The sequence below is a fragment of the Lissotriton helveticus genome, chromosome 3_1 (genome assembly GCF_964261635.1).
Source record: "Lissotriton helveticus chromosome 3_1, aLisHel1.1, whole genome shotgun sequence".
NCBI lineage: Eukaryota > Metazoa > Chordata > Amphibia > Caudata > Salamandridae > Lissotriton > Lissotriton helveticus.
The window spans coordinates 377,701,873-377,725,804 of NC_136061.1; the positions used below are offsets into that span (position 1 = coordinate 377,701,873).

At 51.9% G+C, this 23,932-nt stretch overlaps 1 protein-coding gene across 1 annotated transcript in view; it reads left to right on the top strand.

Moving 5' to 3' along the window:
• The window catches only part of ALDOC (aldolase, fructose-bisphosphate C), a 101,686-nt gene that overhangs the window by 72,455 nt on the left and 5,299 nt on the right, over positions 1-23,932 (top strand). Inside the window, exon 7 of the mRNA XM_078680110.1 lies at positions 23,696-23,870. Coding sequence (XP_078536236.1) covers positions 23,696-23,870 — 175 coding nt within the window. The remainder of the gene's footprint in view (positions 1-23,695; positions 23,871-23,932) is intronic.

Sequence of the window (23,932 nt, forward strand, 5' to 3'; positions counted from 1 at the left end):
ATTTCAAATCCTCTGTTCATACTCTCAGGGTCCACCAAGCCAATCCCTGGGGCACCCTTCTCTTCCCCTAGGAACACCACCTGTGCAGCCTCTAACCTCAACCTGCTCACAGGTGTGTCCCAACAGACAGTCATCAAATCATAGTGGCCACTGACAGTAGTCAGGGCTGAGACCCAGGCCTCATGCCTCTCAGGGCTCTCAAACCTCTGTGGCCTCAGAGAGCGGGGGGCTGTCAAATATTTAGGAGATGTAGATGGATCCAGGAAATTATATCCTCGGGACAAAGTGGTAGTACAAGGGGGGTGGCCGTGATTATTAGAGCAGGCTCGGGGATTAGGTTGTTAAAATACGAAACAGACATTTCAGGCAGATGGTTGATAGCTTCTTTGATGGTAGGAAGCACCCCTCTGGTCTGCGCGGTCTACTATGGCCCGAATCTAGACGCCCCGAGTGCCCTGATGAAACTTAAAACCAATTTAATAGAGACAACAGGCCCAATAATTATTGGGGGAGACTTTAATCTTATTTTTGATAGAGATCTGGATAGAACATCAAGAGTGAGATTTTCTCCACCAAAAAAAACCAGTTCAGAACTTAAGAATATAATGAGGGATTTCAACTTGATGGACATTTGGAGATTCAAAAATCCAGGGGGAAGAGATTTTTCTTTTTATAGTAGAAGATATGGGCATCACTCTAGAATAGATTTCTTCCTGGTAGATAAGAATCTCACTTCGGCAGTCAACTCTATATCATATGTCCCTGCAATTCTTTCAGATCACTCAGTGGTGGAAATGGTAGTTAATATGAAACAGAAAAAACATTTCAGGAGATGGACATTGGATCGGACGCTGCTGCTGGATGAAGGGGTCAGACAGGATTTAGTGACCCAGTCTGAAGAATTCTTTACAGTCAATACAGGGTCAGCAAATAAACAAATTGTCTGGGAATCGTATAAAGCTTTTTCCCGAGGTTTTTTTAACAACCCTGATGATCAGGAGGAATAGACTGAGGAAAGAGAAAAGGGAAGCACAGATTTCAAGAATCAAGCTTAAGGAGCAGGAGTTACAGAGGGCATCAGCAGAGGAGTCGGATAACAGGCTAATTTTTCAGAGAGAACTCGACTGTTTGCTTGCTGAATTTCAAGCAGGGTTGGACAAGGAATTGAAGGAAAAGTGGGACATTAGTAATTTACAGCAGTTTGCTTACGGTGAGAAGTGTGGGCGTCTCCTGGCCTGGAAGGCTCGAGCAGACAGAACAAGAAATCAGATAGATAGTTTGGTTTTATCAAGTACAGGGGAAAAAACTAACGAAGATGACTGCATAAGAGAAGAAGCAAAGAGATATATGCAGGCCCTATATGGACCGAGTTCTTCTGTGGGTAAGCATCAAGTGGAATCCTGGTTTGCAAATGTCTTGCTCCCCAAGTTATCTGAGTCAGACAGCTCTTACCTTAGTTCAGAAATCAAAGAAGGGGAAGTAAGGGCTCAGCTGGCGAAAATGGCTAAGGGCAAAGCCGCAGGCCCAGATGGGCTTCCAGTGGAGATGTTTAAGATTGTTATAGAGCAGATCATAGGGGTTCTGACCCCATTATTCAACGAAGTTCTACTCAGGAGAGGACAAGTCCCCAGGTCATGGGCGGAGGCAACGGTCACATTACTGTTGAAGCCAAACAAGGACCCAAGTAGGATAGAGTCCTACAGGTCCATTTCACTTCTAAATGTGGACTATAAAATATTTGCGGGGGTACTGGCCACAAGACTAGCAAAGGTAGTAAAATCGGTAGTACATAGTGACCAAAGGGGCTTCATTCCGGATAGGCAGCTCAACGAGTTGACTTTTCAAGTGGTAGCAGCGATTGATCTGGCTCAAGAAAAGAAGCTGCCTCTGACTATAGTAGCAGTGGATGCCGCCAAGGCATTTGATCAGGTCGACTGGAACTACATGTGGTTGGCGATGGAAAAATTTGGCTTTCCGATGAACTACATAACAGCCATCAAGCACTTATATTTAGCTCCGACAGCAAAGGTCTTAGTAAATGGTTCATTGACTGAGCAGGTCCATATTTCCAGAGGTACTCGACAGGGATGTCCCTTATCCCCCCTATTGTTTGACTTATATATAGAGCCTTTCGTTTGTTTATTAAGAGCTGATCCAATAATTAAACCCTTCAAGATAGCGGATATGGAGCTTAAGTTGGCATTGTATGCGGATGATCTGTTAATGTACACTATAAATCCGGACGTAGCGATCCCCAGATTATTAGATGTTGCAAAGGGGTTTGGTAATATTTCGGGGTACTCAATCAATGCTGAAAAGACGGAAATAATGGAATGGAACCAGCAGTCTAGTTCGACGGGGAAGAAGAATAAAATGAGGTATCTGGGAATCCATCTGGTCAATGAGATAGAGGAAATCCCCAAAATTAATTTAGAAAGGGTCATTAAAGACACAATTGTTTTATTGCAACGTTGGTCCTCTCTGCCTTTAAATATATATGGGAGAGTAAATCTCCTGAAAATGATAGTGCTTCCTAAGGTCACTTTTTTATTTAATGCAATTCCATTATCTTTTACAGCACCCTTAATTAAAAAGCTACAAGGAAAATTGGGCTCATTCATTTGGAATGCAAAAGGCCCCCGTATAGCATGGAAGAAATTAAGAAGGGGTCTCAAGACAGGAGGGCTAGCATTTCCAGACTTAATGTTGTATTGCCATGCCTTTCATTTTAAGCATTTCAGAATTATGGCGGGCCATATAGACCAATCATCAATGGGGTTGCTATTTTCTGTCTTATTAAAGGACGTCCCTCAGGGATCTAGTTTCTTTCTTTACAAGTTTGGGGACCCAAAATTTTTCAAGAAAGTAAGGTTGAAGATTTTAAGGTCAGCTCTGAAAAATTGGGTATTTGTAAGGACTAAACTAAACATCTTGTATTATGCGCCGCAGGTACCTATATGGGACTCACCAGGCCTCCCTGCCTGCCTTAATGATCAACTATCACTACCTTTGAAGCAGGCAGGGTTGGAGAGGTGGGGAGACCTGCAGGGAGAAGGCCAACTTTTAAGTTGGGACACTCTGTTTAATCTAACTAGGGGAGCCCTGACGCGGTTTAAATACTATCAATTGTCAGGCTGGTGGACAACGAGACCTGACATACCCAATGATAACAACCCCCCAAACCCCAAATTTGAAGAGGTAGCTAGAAGGGGTAAGTGGAAATCCCAAATATCATTTTGGTATTCGGCAATGTTGGAGGGGGAGGATGTTACAGAGTCTGAAATCTGTAAATTGTGGAGCAACGCTCTTACCCCGGCTGACGGGTCCTTTTTAGATTTCTGGCACGACTCTTTCAGGGTGTTAAATGCTGTAATCAAGCCGGCTGCGCTGAAAAGGAATCACATATACACCATGTATAGGGTTTATATAACCCCGAAGAAATTGGCAAAATTCTCAAATATTGACTATAACTGCCCAAGGTGTGGCCGCTTGAGAGCTGACGACATTCATATGTTTATAGACTGTCCTGAATTGGCGGACTACTGGGGGAAGATAAAGGAATTTTTGGAAGAAGTACTGTTAATGTCTATAGTACTTCCAAGGCTTACAGTTATGTCTGGGCTTGTAACGAACTATCAAGTGAATGACCTCACCACTAAATTCGTATTCTTTATCATCCTCTTAGCAAGGCGTGAGATCTGTAGGGCATGGAAAGATCCAACTCCCCCTACCTTTGCTAATTGCCTGAGGCAGATTATGTTAACCTGTAAATCAGATGTGGCATGTGATCCCAGAAGTGAGACGAGTGTTTGGGCAGCCTTGGTGGCATGGCAATCTCGATGATTGGTTTTCCAATGATTTGTCTGGAGCCCTGCTGGTTCCCCGTACTCCTAAGTAGCAAAGGGCGCACAAAGATCGGCGAAAAAAAGGAGTTTGGAGGGGAAGGTAGTGGCCGCTTGAGGGTACGGGCAATCCAACTTGCATTAGGCCAAAATGAATGAGGGTCGGTGCAGAACGGCCAGTAGTGCATGGAGGAGCCAGTGTCCCATCAAGAGTTTCATATGTGATATATGAGGATTACCAAATAAAAAAGATAAATAAATAAAAAAAAAAGACAGTAGTCAGGGCTGAGACCCAGGCCTCATGCCTCTCAGGGCTCTCAAACCTCTGTGGCCTCAGAGAGCGGGGGGCAGTAGCCCCAGGTGCCTGGCACCCTTTGTCCACTCTCCCTCCTGTCAGGTCACGTATGTCATCCTGGCACTGACCCACCAGCCCCAGGCCTATACCTGACGGCTGTACCAAAGACTGGGGTGGCCGCTCCCACACCCGGTCCTCTTCCTTGGGGCTCTGTACTCTCCCACCTGGAGTGGTACCCCCTTCCAGAATTGTCAGGGCACCTGGGGCAGGTGACCTGCACAATTCGCCCACCAGTTCAGGGGTGCTATCCTGCAACTGGGGCACCAGGTCAGGGGGGACACCCTGCACCTGGCCCTTAAACCTAGGGTCTAAACCCTCAAGTTGACCTGGGGTCAGAGGCGAGGACTCCCTCCCTCTGCACCACCTTCCAGAGTACTGCCCACTCCCAACTGGAGTGGTACCCCTGGAAGCGACATGGGCCAGGACACTGATTACAGTGGTCCTGCCCTCCAGGTCAGACAACACCTGAACCTGGCTTCTCAACTCAGGGACCCAACCCTGCAGTTGAACACTTGCCTGGTGCACCAGGACTTCCCGGGGAGCACGCCTGCCCCCCCTGAGGGTGGCACATAACTCATGTGTCGTGCGACAGTCTGCCTGGCGCAGATCTCCCAACCCCTGTCCCTCTGACAGTGCGGGACGATCCCCCAGGACAGAAGTGGTGTCCCCCCGGTCATTCACTGGGGACGCAGCCCTGCCGGCTGGCCCCTGACCCACTGGTTCTTCCACTGGGGACTCTTTCCCCCTCTCGCCCCTCCTTCTTGACTTCTGCACCCTCCCAACTGGAGTGGTACTGCCAGTCACCAGAACTACTGGAGCTCTGTTTACAGAGCCTCCACGTTCTCTAGCCACTGGGGGATCCCCCTCAGCGGGTGACTCATCCGGACAGCCTAGGCTCCCCACCTGATGTTCCCTTAAAGAACCATCCAGGCTCTGAGACTGAGGTTGGGCACTACCGGGACAAAACCCATTCTCACTCCTTCCCCTTAAGGACAGGACGTGAGGCCCTACACCCCTCTCACTACTACAGGACCTAGCTGGGCTACTCTGCGCCACTTCCACCACTCTGGGCTGGAAGATACCTGAGCCACTCCCCACAGGATCACACCCCAATGCCTCTCCAGACCCTCTGGAATCCACCACAAGGTCTGCCTCCAACGTGAGCTCCCTGGGGTCAGAGAACTCACTCTCAAACAGGTGTTGGCATAGCTCTGGAAAACTGGGACTTAAAGTATGCTCTCCCACAATTGGATTACATAGCCCCCTAGCAGGGTTAACCAAACCATCCTTCACCTCTCCATCCAGCACCTCACACACATACTCCACACCATTCTTCTGAGACTGGCCAGACAGTAGCGAACTGTCTCTGTCACACAACCCACACTCTTCTGGGCGGTCCTTACACTCACCCACCAGGACCTCAACCATGGGGGAATCCCTCCCACCACTAGGACCATGAACTCCTACGCCAGCCACCCTATTCCCTTCAGGGACGCTTCCTCACTACTGGAGCTACCTCATGCCCTTGAACCTCCTGGTGTATGTTAACCCCCTCCAAGTCAGGTGCCACATCTCTAGGTGCGCGCACTATGCTGTCAGCACTAGATACCTGAATGTTGCTGCCACCATCTGAGCTGGACTCCACCTCCAACTCAGCAAAGCTCAATCTCTGAGCTACACACATTTCTTGTTGCTGGGCTGAAGCCCTCCTGGCCTCACGCCCCTCGAGCTCCAAGTCAAGTTTCCTCATTCTTAAGTCATGGGCAAGCTGTATTTTCATTTCTTCCAGGGCCAACTTCTTGGTTTCTAGCTCCAGTTGCCCATTTATTTGCAGCTCTGCCAACTTCAATTCATGATCTCGGGTTGCCTGTCTGTCCGCCAGCTCCTCTGGCGACAGACCTCGGCCAGAAACACTGCTACCCAATGGGGAGGTTGCACCCCTCCACTCTGGAGTCAGGGGTCCCTCCAGCTGCTGTTCTGCATCCTCAAATTCAAAATCCTTTCCAGGGGCATTCCTTGCCTTGACCCAGGCCCTCAGCGCCTTTTGGAACTGCTCCCTTCTGGAGAGTCCGGTCATGGAAATGTTCAAATTTTTGCAGAAGCTCTTGAGCTGTTTCCCGGTGTAGTTTACTAGTTTCTCCCAATCACAGTCAATAGAAGAAATGGATGCTGCCTCTTCCATTTTCACTGACACAGGCATGACTTCAAAAACACATGGAGATCTCTTCTCGCAAATCATAAATCAAAAAAGAGTCTGTGGCTTAAGTTACTGGACTGTCATCACTGTGCAATGGTCAATAGTTAATGTATGGACACCGCAAATGTAAATTCGAGATCCTCACCGCTGCGTCCAATGTTGGAAATGGGGGTCTCTAGTTGGCGCAGTGCAGCACTGGCGACCAGCAGGGACCCTCTCTCCCAAGTCAGGGCAAAGGATTACCTTCAAGAATAACCCCTGCTCACCCTCTAGGTAGTGTGGCGCAAGCAGTCTAGGCTAATCTCTAGGGCACATGTGGTTAAACATTTGCAGTATCACACCATCACAACCAACCCACCACACAATGACACCAAACTGTATTGTAGTAAAAAATATATTCTCTTTATATTTTGTTCAGCAGCAGGCTTGTAAATACAGTTTAGTTACTTTAAAATGCGAGGTTCCAGTTACTCTTCAACATATGCCACAGTTCTTGTTTAGCTCTTAATAGTTCTGTACTTTTCTTTAAAAAGGGGTTACAGGCTCTTCAACACACTTTTCCTGTCCTGCAGGCCCGGTTTCTGATCAGCAAGGGTTACCCCTGGTTGTCCATGGGCCCCTCTGCGCCCCTGGGATTCTCCGCGTAGGAAAATCTGGCCCGGTCTGCCCAATCTCACGCTTCTGGCGGGAGCGGTGGCCGGGGAGTCAGAGTCCGCCTCCCAGTGCGAGCCGCACGGCTGTGCGCGGCTGGCGGGGGAGAGTGCGGGGGCCCTGGGAGCGCTCAGCACGCGGCTCCGAGGGCTGAGCGAGGCAGAGGGCGGTGCGAGCGAGGCAGGGCAGATGCTCGCACCGCGGGGCAGGAAACAGTACCTTTCTTGGGTGAAGCAGCCTGGGCGCAGGTCAGGGCGGTGATCCGCGTCGCGGTGTCTTCCTCCGGGGTTGGAGCGAGCGGCGGCTCGGCTCTGGCTCGGAGGTTGGCGTTGCGGCGCGGGCCGGGTCGCGCTAGTAGAGCGCCTCGAGATTTTCCTTACAAAGGGGGCACACGTAGAGGGCAGCGATCCTCAGCGCAGGCCTCTATCAATCCAGGCGACGTTTTTGCCCCACACGTCGCAGCTGCTCTTCAGACAGCGGCAGGCGGATTCAAGGGCACAAGACACGAAGGGGTGCAAGCAGGCACCGGGCACAACCTTTCTTCACGTTGCGAGCTGCGGCTCGGGGCCAGTCACGGTGCTCGGATCAGCTGAGCTGGTCTTCACAATGTTTCTGGGCCGGGCAGGCGGCAGTCACGTTGTTCAGAGGGAGGGCAGCTCCCAGAGCGTTGCTGAAGAGCGCGATGGTCACAGCGCGCTCCGCTTTTCCTGGAGAGGCGTGCAGAGGGAAAGCAGCGCTTCACAGCGGTTCCTCTGTCAGGGGGTAGCGCCCACTGTTCCTGGGGCGCTGGTCAGGGGGCAAGTTCCACAGCAAGCCCTTGGAGATCTTTTTAGGAGTTTGGCACAAAGTTCAAATAAAAGCAAAAGTCTTTTGTAGTCTCTTCTTTTCCTCTCCTTCTGCAGCAAGGCACCAGACACAGGCCAGAGACAGCACTCCTCCTTGTAGTCCTTCCAGGTCCTTCTCTTCGGGCAGAGTTTCTTCTGTAGCGCAAACAGGATCTAATTTACAAGGAGCAGGGCTCCTACTTTTATACCCAGTTTCTTTTGTTCTTACAGGCCAGGGGGGCCTTTGCCTAACTGCTCTCAGTCCCTGAGCACTTGTTGTGGGTACTTCTGGTTTCTTCATTCAGTGTGAGGGCAGGCACATCAGCCGCTCCCCAGGAGGGCGGAGCCAGCATTGTGTGGACAGGGGCAGTCAGGAGCACTTTGTTGACAAGCTTCGGTCCTTCCTGGGCCAGGTGCAGGCTGAGTCATCAGTCGCTCCCCAGGGGGGCGGAGCCAGCATTGTGGTGGCAGAGCACAGCCTGATGCATAGTTCAGGGAAACTCCCACCTCCCACTAAGATGTCATCCTGCCATTCACCACCTGTCACCTCCCAGCCCTGTCACTCACACACACCAGACAGTCAGATCCACATCCAAGCAGAGGCGGGCTGAAATGGTTAGGCAAGCAAATGCTAGCTTTCTGAAAGTAGCATTTGCAAACACAGGATATTAAAATAAACTTTACTAAAAGAAGTATTTTATTATTCTGAGTTCAGGCATACTAAACATTAATTTCTACCATGTTCCCTGGGCCTGCTGGGATTATAGAGTGTAATAATTCCTGCAGCCCATCTGGCCTAAAGGGAACTGGTAGCCTTACAATAGTGAAAAACGAATTTGGCAGTAATTCACTATTAGGACATGCCACACACATCAGAGCATGTCCTACCTTACACTTACAATGCACCCTGCCCTCAGGCCTACCATAGGGGTGACTAATATGAAGTTAAGGGAAGGTTTAGGGGCTGGCAAGTGTGTGCACTTGCCCAGCCAGCATGACAGTACCAGACTGCACGCAGGTTCTGCAATGGCAGACCCTAGACACATTTTGCTAGGCCGCTTCTGTGGGTGGCACAACCAGTGCTGCAAGCCCACTAGCGGCATTTGTATTTACAAGCCCTGGCACTCCTGGTGCACTTGACTAGGGACTGACAGCAAACCAAATAAGCCAAACATGAACATCAATCAATGTAACAATTTACAACAGGGAGAGCATATGCACTTTAGCACTGGTCAGCAGTGGTAAAGTGCCCAGAGTCATTAAACCAACAAAAACAGGTCAGAGAGAGTATTGGAGGAAGGCAAAAAGTTTAGGGATGACCCTGCCAAGAGGGCCAGGTCCAACACAACCCCCTTCCAGCCAAAACGCAGGGTAGACCAATCACCACTGTGATGGGCTTCCCTGCTTAGGGCGATAGAACATGGACCTGGCCCGCAACAGCAGGGGCACATTCCAGTTCTACGCCAATCTGATCCTATTTCAAATCCTCTGTTCATACTCTCAGGGTCCACCAAGCCAATCCCTGGGGCACCCTTCTCTTCCCCTAGGAACACCACCTGTGCAGCCTCTAACCTCAACCTGCTCACAGGTGTGTCCCAACAGACAGTCACCAAATCATAGTGGCCACTGACAGTAGTCAGGGCTGAGACCCAGGCCTCATGCCTCTCAGGGCTCTCAAACCTCTGTGGCCTCAGAGAGCGGGGGGCAGTAGCCCCAGGTGCCTGGCACCCTTTGTCCACTCTCCCTCCTGTCAGGTCACGTATGTCATCCTGGCACTGACCCACCAGCCCCAGGCCTATACCTGACGGCTGTACCAAAGACTGGGGTGGCCGCTCCCACACCCGGTCCTCTTCCTTGGGGCTCTGTACTCTCCCACCTGGAGTGGTACCCCCTTCCAGAATTGTCAGGGCACCTGGGGCAGGTGACCTGCACAATTCGCCCACCAGTTCAGGGGTGCTATCCGGCAACTGGGGCACCAGGTCAGGGGGGACACCCTGCACCTGGCCCTTAAACCTAGGGTCTAAACCCTCAAGTTGACCTGGGGTCAGAGGCGAGGACTCCCTCCCTCTGCACCACTTTCCAGAGTACTGCCCACTCCCAACTGGAGTGGTACCCCTGGAAGCGACATGGGCCAGGACACTGATTACAGTGGTCCTGCCCTCCAGGTCAGACAACACCTGAACCTGGCTTCTCAACTCAGGGACCCAACCCTGCAGTTGAACACTTGCCTGGCGCACCAGGACTTCCCGGGGAGCACGCCTGCCCCCCCTGAGGGTGGCACATAACTCATGTGTCGTGCGACAGTCTGCCTGGCGCAGATCTCCCAACCCCTGTCCCTCTGACAGTGCGGGACGATCCCCCAGGACAGAAGTGGTGTCCCCCCGGTCATTCACTGGGGACGCAGCCCTGCCGGCTGGCCCCTGACCCACTGGTTCTTCCACTGGGGACTCTTTCCCCCTCTCGCCCCTCCTTCTGGACTTCTGCACCCTCCCAACTGGAGTGGTACTGCCAGTCACCAGAACTACTGGAGCTCTGTTTACAGAGCCTCCACGTTCTCTAGCCACTGGGGGATCCCCCTCAGCGGGTGACTCATCCGGACAGCCTAGGCTCCCCACCTGATGTTCCCTTAAAGAACCATCCAGGCTCTGAGACTGAGGTTGGGCACTACCGGGACAAAACCCATTCTCACTCCTTCCCCTTAAGGACAGGACGTGAGGCCCTACACCCCTCTCACTACTACAGGACCTAGCTGGGCTACTCTGCGCCACTTCCACCACTCTGGGCTGGAAGATACCTGAGCCACTCCCCACAGGATCACACCCCAATGCCTCTCCAGACCCTCTGGAATCTACCACAAGGTCTGCCTCCAACGTGAGCTCCCTGGGGTCAGAGAACTCACTCTCAAACAGGTGTTGGCATAGCTCTGGAAAACTGGGACTTAAAGTATGCTCTCCCACAATTGGATTACATAGCCCCCTAGCAGGGTTAACCAAACCATCCTTCACCTCTCCATCCAGCACCTCACACACATACTCCACACCATTCTTCTGAGACTGGCCAGACAGTAGCTAACTGTCTCTGTCACACAACCCACACTCTTCTGGGCGGTCCTTACACTCACCCACCAGGACCTCAACCATGGGGGAATCCCTCCCACCACTAGGACCATGAACTGATACGCCAGCCACCCTATTCCCTTCAGGGACGCTTCCTCACTACTGGAGCTACCTCATGCCCTTGAACCTCCTGGTGTATGTTAACCCCCTCCAAGTCAGGTGCCACATCTCTAGGTGCGCGCACTATGCTGTCAGCACTAGATACCTGAATGTTGCTGCCACCATCTGAGCTGGACTCCACCTCCAACTCAGCAAAGCTCAATCTCAGAGCTACACACATTTCTTGTTGCTGGGCTGAAGCCCTCCTGGCCTCGCGCCCCTCGAGCTCCAAGTCAAGTTTCCTCATTCTTAAGTCATGGGCAAGCTGTATTTTCATTTCTTCCAGGGCCAACTTCTTGGTTTCTAGCTCCAGTTGCCCATTTATTTGCAGCTCTGCCAACTTCAATTCATGATCTCGGGTTGCCTGTCTGTCCGCCAGCTCCTCTGGCGACAGACCTCGGCCAGAAACACTGCTACCCAATGAGGAGGTTGCACCCCTCCACTCTGGAGTCAGGGGTCCCTCCAGCTGCTGTTCTGCATCCTCAAATTCAAAATCCTTTCCAGGGGCATTCCTTGCCTTAACCCAGGCCCTCAGCGCCTTTTGGAACTGCTCCCTTCTGGAGAGTCCGGTCATGGAAATGTTCAAATTTTTGCAGAAGCTCTTGAGCTGTTTCCCGGTGTAGTTTTCTAGTTTCTCCCAATCACAGTCAATAGAAGAAATGGATGCTGCCTCTTCCATTTTCACTGACACAGGCATGACTTCAAAAACACATGGAGATCTCTTCTCGCAAATCATAAATCAAAAAAGAGTCTGTGGCTTAAGTTACTGGACTGTCATCACTGTGCAATGGTCAATAGTTAATGTATGGACACCGCAAATGTAAATTCGAGATCCTCACCGCTGCGTCCAATGTTGGAAATGGGGGTCTCTAGTTGGCGCAGTGCAGCACTGGCGACCAGCAGGGACCCTCTCTCCCAAGTCAGGGCAAAGGATTACCTTCAAGAATAACCCCTGCTCACCCTCTAGGTAGTGTGGCGCAAGCAGTCTAGGCTAATCTCTGGGGCACATGTGGTTAAACATTTGCAGTATCACACCATCACAACCAACCCACCACACAATGACACCAAACTGTATTGTAGTAAAAAATATATTCTCTTTATATTTTGTTCAGCAGCAGGCTTGTAAATACAGTTTAGTTACTTTAAAATGCGAGGTTCCAGTTACTCTTCAACATATGCCACAGTTCTTGTTTAGCTCTTAATAGTTCTGTACTTTTCTTTAAAAAGGGGTTACAGGCTCTTCAACACACTTTTCCTGTCCTGCAGGCCCGGTTTCTGATCAGCAAGGGTTACCCCTGGTTGTCCGTGGGCCCCTCTGCGCCCCTGGGATTCTCCGCGTAGGAAAATCTGGCCCGGTCTGCCCAATCTCACGCTTCTGGCGGGAGCGGCGGCCGGGGAGTCAGAGTCCGCCTCCCAGTGCGAGCCGCACGGCTGTGCGCGGCTGGCGGGGGAGAGAGCGGGGGCCCTGGGAGCGCTCAGCACGCGGCTCCGAGGGCTGGGCGAGGCAGAGGGCGGTGCGAGCGAGGCAGGGCAGATGCTCGCACCGCGGGGCAGGAAACAGTACCTTTCTTGGGTGAAGCAGCCTGGGCGCAGGTCAGCGCGGTGATCCGCGTCGCGGTGTCTTCCACCGGGGTTGGAGCGAGCGGCGGCTCGGCTCTGGCTCGGAGGTTGGCGTTGCGGCGCGGGCCGGGTCGCGCTAGTAGAGCGCCTCGAGATTTTCCTTACAAAGGGGGCACACGTAGAGGGCAGCGATCCTCAGCGCAGGCCTCTATCAATCCAGGCGACGTTCTTGCCCCACACGCCGCAGCTGCTCTTCAGACAGCGGCAGGCGGATTCAAGGGCACAAGACACGAAGGGGTGCAAGCAGGCACCGGGCACAACCTTTCTTCACGTTGCGAGCTGCGGCTCGGGGCCAGTCACGGTGCTCGGATCAGCTGAGCTGGTCTTCACGATGTTTCTGGGCCGGGCAGGCGGCAGTCACGTTGTTCAGAGGGAGGGCAGCTCCCAGAGCGTTGCTGAAGAGCGCGATGGTCACAGCGCGCTCCGCTTTTCCTGGAGAGGCGTGCAGAGGGAAAGCAGCGCTTCACAGCGGTTCCTCTGTCAGGGGGTAGCGCCCACTGTTCCTGGGGCGCTGGTCAGGGGGCAAGTTCCACAGCAAGCCCTTGGAGATCTTTTTAGGAGTTTGGCACAAAGTTCAAATAAAAGCAAAAGTCTTTTGTAGTCTCTTCTTTTCCTCTCCTTCTGCAGCAAGGCACCAGACACAGGCCAGAGACAGCACTCCTCCTTGTAGTCCTTCCAGGTCCTTCTCTTCGGGCAGAGTTTCTTCTGTAGCGCAAACAGGATCTAATTTACAAGGAGCAGGGCTCCTACTTTTATACCCAGTTTCTTTTGTTCTTACAGGCCAGGGGGGCCTTTGCCTAACTGCTCTCAGTCCCTGAGCACTTGTTGTGGGTACTTCTGGTTTCTTCATTCAGTGTGAGGGCAGGCACATCAGCCGCTCCCCAGGGGGGCGGAGCCAGCATTGTGTGGACAGGGGCAGCCAGGAGCACTTTGTTGACAAGCTTCGGTCCTTCCTGGGCCAGGTGCAGGCTGAGTCATCAGTCGCTCCCCAGGGGGGCGGAGCCAGCATTGTGGTGGCAGAGCACAGCCTGATGCATAGTTCAGGGAAACTCCCACCTCCCACTAAGGTGTCATCCTGCCATTCACCACCTGTCACCTCCCAGCCCTGTCACTCACACACACCAGACAGTCAGATCCACATCCAAGCAGAGGCGGGCTGAAATGGTTAGGCAAGCAAATGCTAGCTTTCTGAAAGTAGCATTTGCAAACACAGGATATTAAAATAAACTTTACTAAAAGAAGTATTTTATTATTCTGAGTTCAGGCATACTAAACATTAATTTCTACCATGTTCCCTGGGCCTGCTGGGATTATAGAGTGTAATAATTCCAGCAGCCCATCTGGCCTAAAGGGAACTGGTAGCCTTACAATAGTGAAAAACGAATTTGGCAGTAATTCACTATTAGGACATGCCACACACATCAGAGCATGTCCTACCTTACACTTACAATGCACCCTGCCCTCAGGCCTACCATAGGGGTGACTAATATGAAGTTAAGGGAAGGTTTAGGGGCTGGCAAGTGTGTGCACTTGCCCAGCCAGCATGACAGTACCAGACTGCACGCAGGTTCTGCAATGGCAGACCCTAGACACATTTTGCTAGGCCGCTTCTGTGGGTGGCACAACCAGTGCTGCAAGCCCACTAGCGGCATTTGTATTTACAAGCCCTGGCACTCCTGGTGCACTTGACTAGGGACTGACAGCAAACCAAATAAGCCAAACATGAACATCAATCAATGTAACAATTTACAACAGGGAGAGCATATGCACTTTAGCACTGGTCAGCAGTGGTAAAGTGCCCAGAGTCATTAAACCAACAAAAACAGGTCAGAGAGAGTATTGGAGGAAGGCAAAAAGTTTAGGGATGACCCTGCCAAGAGGGCCAGGTCCAACAGCTAGTGAAGAGCAAGCCGAGGTTTAGGGCTGGAGGGGCATTCAAGTTAATTTGTTAGTACTGAATCTCCACTTTCATCAGATGTGTGATTGTAACCTGAGAGTCATTATTCAACATTGCAGTCTGGGGTGTTGGTGTGAATAGCTTTGTAGATAATGCAAATGGAGCTGCACTTAACATTTGTCAGGAAGGGGAGCCAGTGAAGATCTATGAGGCTGAATAACACCAGTTATGTTTTTTCTACACTATAATGAAGAGCCATATTATGCAAACTTCTAAACTCAATGTGGCTCTTCATGATCGGTAATCTGACATTAGAAAGGACAGAAACCACAACTGCAAAGCCATAGAAGACCTATTATCCTCCCTGGAGGCAGGTTTCTACAAAATATCCTTGACTTGTCTGAATCCTACTACATGGTGGACTAGAAAACACACCTGGAATGACTGCAGATATGGTCCAGGATCTCGGGAATGGTCGCCTATTGCAGTCATTCCTTCTTGTCAAACTGAAGGAGAACATCAAACGTGGTTACTTATGATATGCAAAAACCAACATGTGGAATCCTACGGGGCTCTCCTCTGGCTCCCCCACTATCCAACCTGTAAGTTGAACCGCGAACCCAAAGGATTGCTCAACTCAAGACACTATTTTTCATATATGCAGATGATAGTCAACTGCGTAGCCGAGTGAGCAATCAAAAAGGTAGATTGCCAAAAAAACAGAACCACCTAGCAAATCAGTGGATGAAGGAGAGCTAACTGTGCTTCAAAGTATCAAAAACTGATATCCTCAGAGTCGGAGGTCCTCTTGACTACAGCTTTCCCTTTGACACTATCCGGACAAAATATGTGACGCAACAAGCTCTGCCAAAGAAGTTAAAAACATCACAGTATGGTCTGACTCGAATCTTGCTCTTCATCATGATATTACTGAGTTTCCAAAATTATTAGTCTGCATTTCATGTTGCAGAGAAGGACTTTTTGACTTCTACAGCTTGCTCACCAAATCGAGCTGACCAGAGCCGTGGTACTAGGGGTCAGCATCTCCAGTGACGGTTCCTTAATTATACCCTGAAGTACAGCCCAAGATGTAGTAAGGCAAATCTGCTTGTTGAGATCGCAGTTAAAGGAAGGAGCCATGGCGGGAAGTCATTATGGGTGATGGGAGCCCAAATCTGCAACACTGTGCACAAATTGAAGAATGTATCCAATTTTGCAACTTTAAAGAAAAACAACTTTCTAACTAGGACCTTCAAAGAAGTCTTCCTACTCATCCAGGACACAACCGGATCACCCTACCCGACCTTCTAAGGAGGGACTGGGGCCTGTTAGTGTGCAGTTGAACTCTGCTGCAGCTTGGGTCTGAAACCTCTTCCTTCATGGCCAGACTATCTGCAACATCAGGTGCCGTTTTCTCCAAGCAAGGAGTCAAAGTTTTGATGGCCTTCCGCTCATTGCCCGAGAGTAAGAAGCGGCCACCACTACAAGTTAATTCTGTACAAAACAAACATAGTTACCATGTATTGTTATGGTAACGATCAGTTGGTGTGGTTTGCACTTTTGATTACACATACGTGTAGCAGGAATCTAGTAGGATGCTGAGCTGACATAGGTGGCAGTTTTGTAGTCCTGGCGCTGATTGAGCAATGCTCTAACAACTGGTGTGTGTTCGTCTTTGACATTAAAAGAGCGACTGCCGAGTGGGCGTGGCCAACTGCCGAACATGGTGGCAGCTTGAAGCGGGAGCTCCTCCAGGCAACCGGCCCGCAGCAACTATCCGGCATTAATCCGTCCTTCAAGCCCGCTCGAAGGAGCGACATCGGCCCAAGTACCCAAGCGGCATGCTCCGTTCCGATCCAGGTGGTGTCTGAACACCGGGATCGGCTACTATTGGGGACGGCGATCTGAGGCCTGTGCCAGCCCTGAAGCACCGACCCACAGTGCCTGGGAGACCTGACCGGAAGTGTGCCCTCCTCGGCCGGGCGCGGAGGAGTCGGCCGGCCGAAACTACGTTCTGCCCTGTGAAGTGAACGCCTGCGCCGCTGCCAGCGAGCGTGCGCCCTGTGTGGCCGAGGTGGTTCTCTCGCCTGGGGCATCGTCTGGAGGAGCGGGGGCGGCCGACGAGACCAGAACCCATCCTGCCGGCGGAGTGAGTGACGGACCGGGGGCCGGCGACGCTGATACTGCGGCGCGGTGAGGAAAGCTGCTTTGAGGGCGCTGCCCTCCTCTTGCGCGACCATTGCCCGGAGTCTCACCCCACTTCACGAGGGGGCGCGTCTGAACCCCATCCCCTACAGGAGAGGAATCGTCGTGGGGCACCCAGTGTCTACGGGTGTTCCCACATTGGAGCTGACAAGGTGCAACTCGGAGCGCGTCCAGCGCACTCTGCTGAGGGCCCCCCCCCTGCGAGACCCACCCAGCGGCATTAAATAACACCGCAATTGCAAACTCTGAGGGGAGTGAAGGGGGCTGCATTGACCACGCAGAGGGCCGCATTGAAACTACAGTGGGCCGGTGTGCTGCTCTTCGCGGCGGCCGACTGCGCAGCGTCTGGGCCCTGTGAGGCGTGCAAGGCGCCATCTTCGACCTGAAGGCACCCACAGTGACTTGCCGGCCGCCCAAGAACAGTGAACAACGCGTGGACCACACACTGCCCTATCGGCACGCTTCGACCGCCCACATCCTTGCCCAGCCAGCATGGCCGGTAAGGGCACAAGAAGTACGTCCACGCAGGCGAAGCTGGACAAATTTGCTTATGGCCAGCATGGGCAGGCCCAGACTGGCGGCCGCCACTCGACTGGAGCGACCCCGGACGCGGGGGCCTCTCCCAAGGTCACCCTAGACGACGTTATGAAGACCCTCACCGAGGTCAAAACAACTGTGGGTTCCATTTCTTCAGAGGTCACTTTGCTCCGGGCGGACTTAAAAAAAATGGCGGAGAGAGTGACGCAAGTGGAGGTAATTACGAAATCGCTAGTCGAAGACACCTCGGACCTGCAAGTGGCCATGGAACGCATGGAGAGAGTCACGAAACAATTGCAAGAGAAGCTCGATGATCAGGAAGGGCGTTCCCGGAGGAACAACGTTCGCATCCTGGGCCTGCCGGAATCGGAGGGCAAAGCTGCTATGGACCTGTACGTTGAGGACCTGATCAAATCCCAGCTAAAGCCTAAAGGTCTGTCCCACTTCTTTTCTGTCGAAAGAGCGCACCGGGTTCCTGGTGGAACGCCGAAACCGGGGGCCACTCCGAGACCGGTGCTGGCCAGATTGTTCAATTATAGGGACCGAGACGCCATCCTCCAGGCGGCAAGGGTCTCCCCGCCTGTCAAAATTCAGAACTCCACTTTGGCTTTCTTCCCGGACTACACGGCGGAGGTGGCTAGGCGCAGGAAGTCGTTCACGGAGGTGAAGAAAGCACTACGAGACAAAGGCCTACAATATTCCATGCTTTTCCCTGCCAAACTGCGCGTCGTGGCCGAGGGGAAGACATGGTTTTTCGACATGCCGGAGGTGGCTAGAGACTGGCTTGATGGATGGAGACAGGTGGGCCGGCCGAACCGCCCGCGCGGGGACCAGGGGCGCCGACACAGCGGAGAACCAGCGGATCGACCATCGAATAGCCCCGCGAACGAGGAGGGCGCGACAGCGCTGGACTCGGATCTCGAGAGGGACCCCTTTGACTCCGGACAACCTGTACAGGACTGATTGGTCTAGCCGGACAGCAAGACAATGCAATATGAGACTTGGGAGCTTGATGCTGGTGGAGCTGAGTAGGGCGGGCATCGGCTGATGCCTGTAGGGGGCTCACCTACCCCACGAGCAAGTAAGGTGAACGGGGATGGGATTATGCACTCTGCCGAGTTGGGGATGCGGGCGGGTTCGAGTCCGTGGTGCAGGGTAGCAGGGAGGGGGTGGGAGGGTTGGGTTGTTTTGTTCTGGTTATTATTGTTAGTCATCATCTATTCACCGTGGCACATGGTCCGAACACAAGCTGTACACTCAGGGTTCCCTAACGCACGTCCTTATGTAGGTGTCCCGCTTCGACTCTGCATGTCCATTATACTGCACATAGCCCCATATGGCCCAACAAGCTAGCGGAACGCCCGCGGACTCTGGTCTGCCACTAACAGTAGTGTCTCCCTTGAAACTGCTCACATGGAATGTTAGGGGTCTGGGGGACAAGATTAAGCGAGGCTTGGTTCTTCAGACCATCAAACGCCAAGGACCCGACTTGGTGATGTTACAAGAAACGCACCTTGCTGGGACTACCTGCAAAGCACTCGATAGGCGGGGATATGTCATGGAGGTACATGCAGAGTTCACCACGGGATCCAGGGGCACCGGGATACTCCGTAAGAAGAATTCCCCCTTTATGGTGGAAAGCTGCAAGAGGGATGATCAGGGTCGTTTTGCGGCGCTCTTTGGCCAGTGGGAGGGGAGGCCCCTCAATATAGTGTCAGTGTACATCCCACCAGCGCTGCACTCTACAGCCCTGCCGGCGCTGGGTCAATTCCTACTCGACCTTCCAGAAGGTGACATGATCATAGGGGGGGACTTTAATGCCATATCTGACCCGCTGTTGGACACCTTTCCCGTCCGGGAACGCTTGAGAGGGACGGCCACGCTCCCTAGCTTTCTGACGGCGCTGGGCCTCGCTGATATTTGGCGTCAATTAAATCCCACGGCAACTCAGTACACACACTACTCAGCTACACACAACAGCCTATCACGCATTGATTACCTTTTCTTTTTAGGGTTGGGGTTGGGCATGGTGGACAAATTAGAGATCCTGCCCAGAGGTGTATCTGATCACTCCCCTTTGTCCCTTCACATCACGACTAAAGAACAGAAGCGTGCCAGGATCTATCCAATCTACCCCAATTACTTACAGTTCCCGGGTGTTCGGAAAAAGCTTAAGTTGGCCTCCTCACACTACTTTACGGAGAATATAGGCACGGTCACCTCGCCCTCGGTGCTATGGGAGGCGTACAAAACAGTCCTGCGCGGCGATGGCGGCCATTACGGGGCATAAGCGTGACTCCAGACACGAACTCACCCAGTTAGAATTGGCACTACATGCCGCGACTGCAACGCACATGGCCGATCCCACCCCGGCCAATGCTCATGCGTTGCACCTCAGTCAACAAAAGTACTTATCTCATCTTACTAAGGTGACCAAGGGACACTTGGCAGCCACAGCGCACAGGATATATGACCTGGGCGATAAAGCCGGGAAGATGCTGGCGTGGCTGGATAAAAAGAGTGGATGTAATAAGGGTATTCAAAGGTTGTACACACAGGATGGCCGGCTGCAGACACACCCTGAGCAGATAGTTCGCACTCTGGCGAGGCATTATCAGGATATATACACACCGACACGGGAGGTCACGGAAAGGGAAGCATTGGCATCACTTAGTAACATAGCAGTCCCCGAGCTTTCGCAGGAAGCACAACGGGAACTGGAAGCTGACCTGACCGCAGATGAAATCCAATTGGCAATACAGTCGTTACGATCTGGAAAGGCATTGGGTCCCAACGGGATACCAGTGGAATGGTACAAAGCGTCGGCTCCCCTGTTAAGCAAACCCCTGCTCGATATGTATGTGGAGAGTTTGGCCAAGGCTGAACTCCCTCTGGACCAACGCATAGCCACGATAGTAGCCATTCCTAAGCCTGACAAGCCGCTGACGGCGTGCTCCTCGTACCGACCTATCTCCCTGCTCAACGTGGAAGCGAAGATCCTAGCAAAACTCTTGGCCTGTCGCCTGGTTAAGCATCTACAGACCCTGATACACCCCGATCAGTCGGGTTTCATGCCGCACAGAAGTACGGCACTGAATTTGCGGAGAGTCCATGGAGTCCTGGCGCGGGCGCACCTCCTCTCGGACCAGGCAGTCATATTGTCCCTAGACGCCAAGATGGCGTTTGATCTGGTGGAGTGGGAGTACCTCTTTGCGGTCCTTGCTCGTATGGGCTTTGGCCCAAAATTTGTAGCGTGGATACGGCTACTATATAGGTCACCCATGGCACATGTGGTGGCGAATGGCCACATTTCGCAAACCTTCCCCCTGGGGCGGGGAACCCGGCAGGGATGCCCGCTGTCACCCTTGCTCTTTGCACTGGTGCTAGAACCTCTGGCTATTCTGCTCAGGACAACGCCGCTATTTAGGGGCATCACCTGGGAGGATGGCTGGGAGGATAGAGTATCCTTGTATGCGGATGACATGCTGATCTACATGACCAATCCCAACGAAGGCATTCCTGCCCTGCTGGCTCTGTGCGACGAGCACGGGAAGGCGTCCGGCTACACCCTGAATTGGTCAAAATCCATACTGTTCATACTTCGGGGCGAGACACCCTTGTTGAGGCCTGACTGCCCTCTGCAGTTAGCGGACGGCTTCTTTAAGTACCTAGGTATTGTCATCACCGCGAATGCGGCGGACTTCTACACGGCGAACCTGGTGCCACCTCTGACACGTTTACGTGCGGACGTTAAGTATTGGGCTACCCTTCCGCTGACCCTCCTAGGGCGGGCAGCATTATTTAAAATGATGGCACTTCCTAGGTTTCTCTACGTGTTGGAAAACGCCCCTCACGTGGTGGCTCCGCGATACTTCCGCCAGGTGGCCGCGCAGGTAGCTGCCCTGTTGTGGAGCAACGGCCCAGCCCGTATATCGCATGCAAAATTGGTTCAGGGCTGGTACGACGGAGGGATCGCCCTTCCCAACCTTCAATTGTATTATTGGGCATCCCAACTTAAGGTGATTAATTGCTGGATCCATGCTCCGCGGGATGACCCCGCTTATAGAGCGGACTGGTCGCAGTTAGGAACGGATGGCATGCTGTCAGTATTATATAACCACTCACAGGTTCGGACGTTGCTTGGCCCAACGTTGCACACGGCTACCTTATGGCATGCAGCACAATCTCGTCTGGGATGGAAGGGGAAGATCACCAGGTTGACACCGCTGTGGGACACGAAGTCTCTGGGGAACTTGAGATCAAGCAAAGGTTTTGCATGGTGGGATCAAATTGGGATCTCGGTGGTGGGAGACCTCTGGGAGCGAGGCTCGGTAATTGCATTCTCACAGCTACAACAACAGTATGGTATGGGCCCCACTGAGACGTTCAGATATGTGCAGATTCGTCACGCCCTCCTTCATGCCATTCCGCCTGACACCACTCTTCCAGAATCGACACCTTTGGAGGACAGGTTGTTGACGGAATTTATGGAACAGAAGGCGACCTCTCTTACGTACAAGAAACTGGTTAACAATCTGGCAATCCCCACGCAGAAACTTAGAGAAAGGTGGGTTGAGGATGTGGGGGACATGGATGACTCTGAGTGGAATGAGGCGCTGGCGTCACCGAGGGAAGTGGGCATATCGGCTAGGTTCAGGTTAGTGCAGCTCAAGATCTTACACCGCACCTACTACACCAGAACACTTTTACACAGGATACAGAGGGCGCCACACCCCTTCTGTCTAAGAGGCTGTGGGGAGGAGGGTACATTACTCCATACACTCTGGGACTGCCCGTTGATCCGAGAAGTCTGGAGACAAATCATGCGCACGTTATCTCAAGTCCTTGGGGTGTCACTTCTCCCTGAACCCCGTAAATGCCTATTGAACATTTGGGACCCTACAGACCTGAACAGGTATGGAAAGTTGTGGGTCACGTTGGCTGTGACAGTTGCAAAAAGGGACATTGCACAAAAGTGGGGAGCCCCGGATGTACCTACGGTGCATGGCTGGATTAGAAATATGGACCTTCTGTTAGTGAAGGAAAGGGCGGTGTATGTGCTGCGGGCCTGTCCCCGTAAGTGGAATAAAGTGTGGCTGCCGTGGAACAAATACAGGGGGGAGCCATGTGCACCCTTGCCGGAGGACGAGGATGTAGAGTCGGATGAGGAAGATGAATAGGAGGGAGGAACTGCTGTGTGCTACTATGAGTTGTGGGGGGATGGAGCGGGACCTGGAGGACACCATTGATCACATATAGGGTTTGTGTGCAATAAATGGGAACCTGTCTGTGTATGGCCATAACACTCCCGAGTGATGATGACACCTGTTAAGTTTTCACGGTTGTGATTTTAGTTCTATTTGCTAGATTTGTTAAGCATTCAGGGCGGTAAACTGTATGATCACATTGCGCAATGGACCTGAACTAGAAGCCTTGTCGAATACGCATGTCTGCTGAGCTGCACTGATTATTTAATTCTAATCTGTACTAGTATCATTCTCACAAAAGTTTGAAAATGTTGAGACTGCAACGGCTCCTGATTTGCATTGGGTACTAATGGGATACTAAGTGTAAATGATGTGAATGTAAATGTCTTCTATGCCTTATTGACAATAAAATGTTTAAAAAAAAAAAAAAAAAGAGCGACTGCCATATAGATGAAGTCCCAGAGGTTGAAAACGGTACATTCTTTTCTGTTTCACATGTGTAACCCCTTCCCTCCCAATCCAGTATCTGCAGCAAAATCACCCCAAGCATCTGGCATCCGTTTCATCAGTAAATCAGTGAGCACAAAGCAAACTTATCACACAACTGTTGTCTTTCGGAGCCAACCCTCAACCCATCGTCCCCTCTACTCATTTTCTCTAATCACTCCATGAATGTGATCCTTGAATAGCAGTTGCCAAGTTGCTGGTCTTGCGTTACAGAGTGGGTGTGAAACACATCACATGATTGTGTTCCTAAAAGATTTAAGTTTGAAATGCGATTTTGCCAGCTTGAGAAACAGAAGTAGTACCACGTCTTTACAGTCGGTTTGAGTTTCAGAGAAGCAGAGAGAGCAAGAAAGAGTGTGTGAGTGCTACAAAATACAAAGCCTCATCTCTAGAAGGAAAGATGAAACAAGACCAGGGACAAGAAAGAAAGTCAGCAAAGGATGAAGGGGGCATGAAAAGAAATAGAAACAACAGGGCAAGACAGAGGAGGCATCTATGAAGAGTAGACCATTAGAAAGGCCAAGGCGGCTCTCTTTTCTACACCAAAAGGGTTTGTGAAAGGCAGTATACAGGTCCTGTTTACTTTTATGAGTCTTTAAGTCCAACAAGCTTCTGAATGATATTTTTGCTGGTTGCAGGTCTTAGCTGCGGTGTACAAAGCTCTGAGTGACCATCACATCTACCTGGAAGGCACCCTATTGAAGCCCAACATGGTGACTGCTGGCCATGCCTGCTTAATAAAGTACAGCCCAGAGGAGGTAGCCATGGCTACGGTGACTGCTTTGCGGCGCACTGTGCCTCCTGCAGTTCCAGGTATGAGCTGCAGTGCTTCGTGGCCCTGTCATCACTCATGTGTGCTGTGACCCCCACTCCCC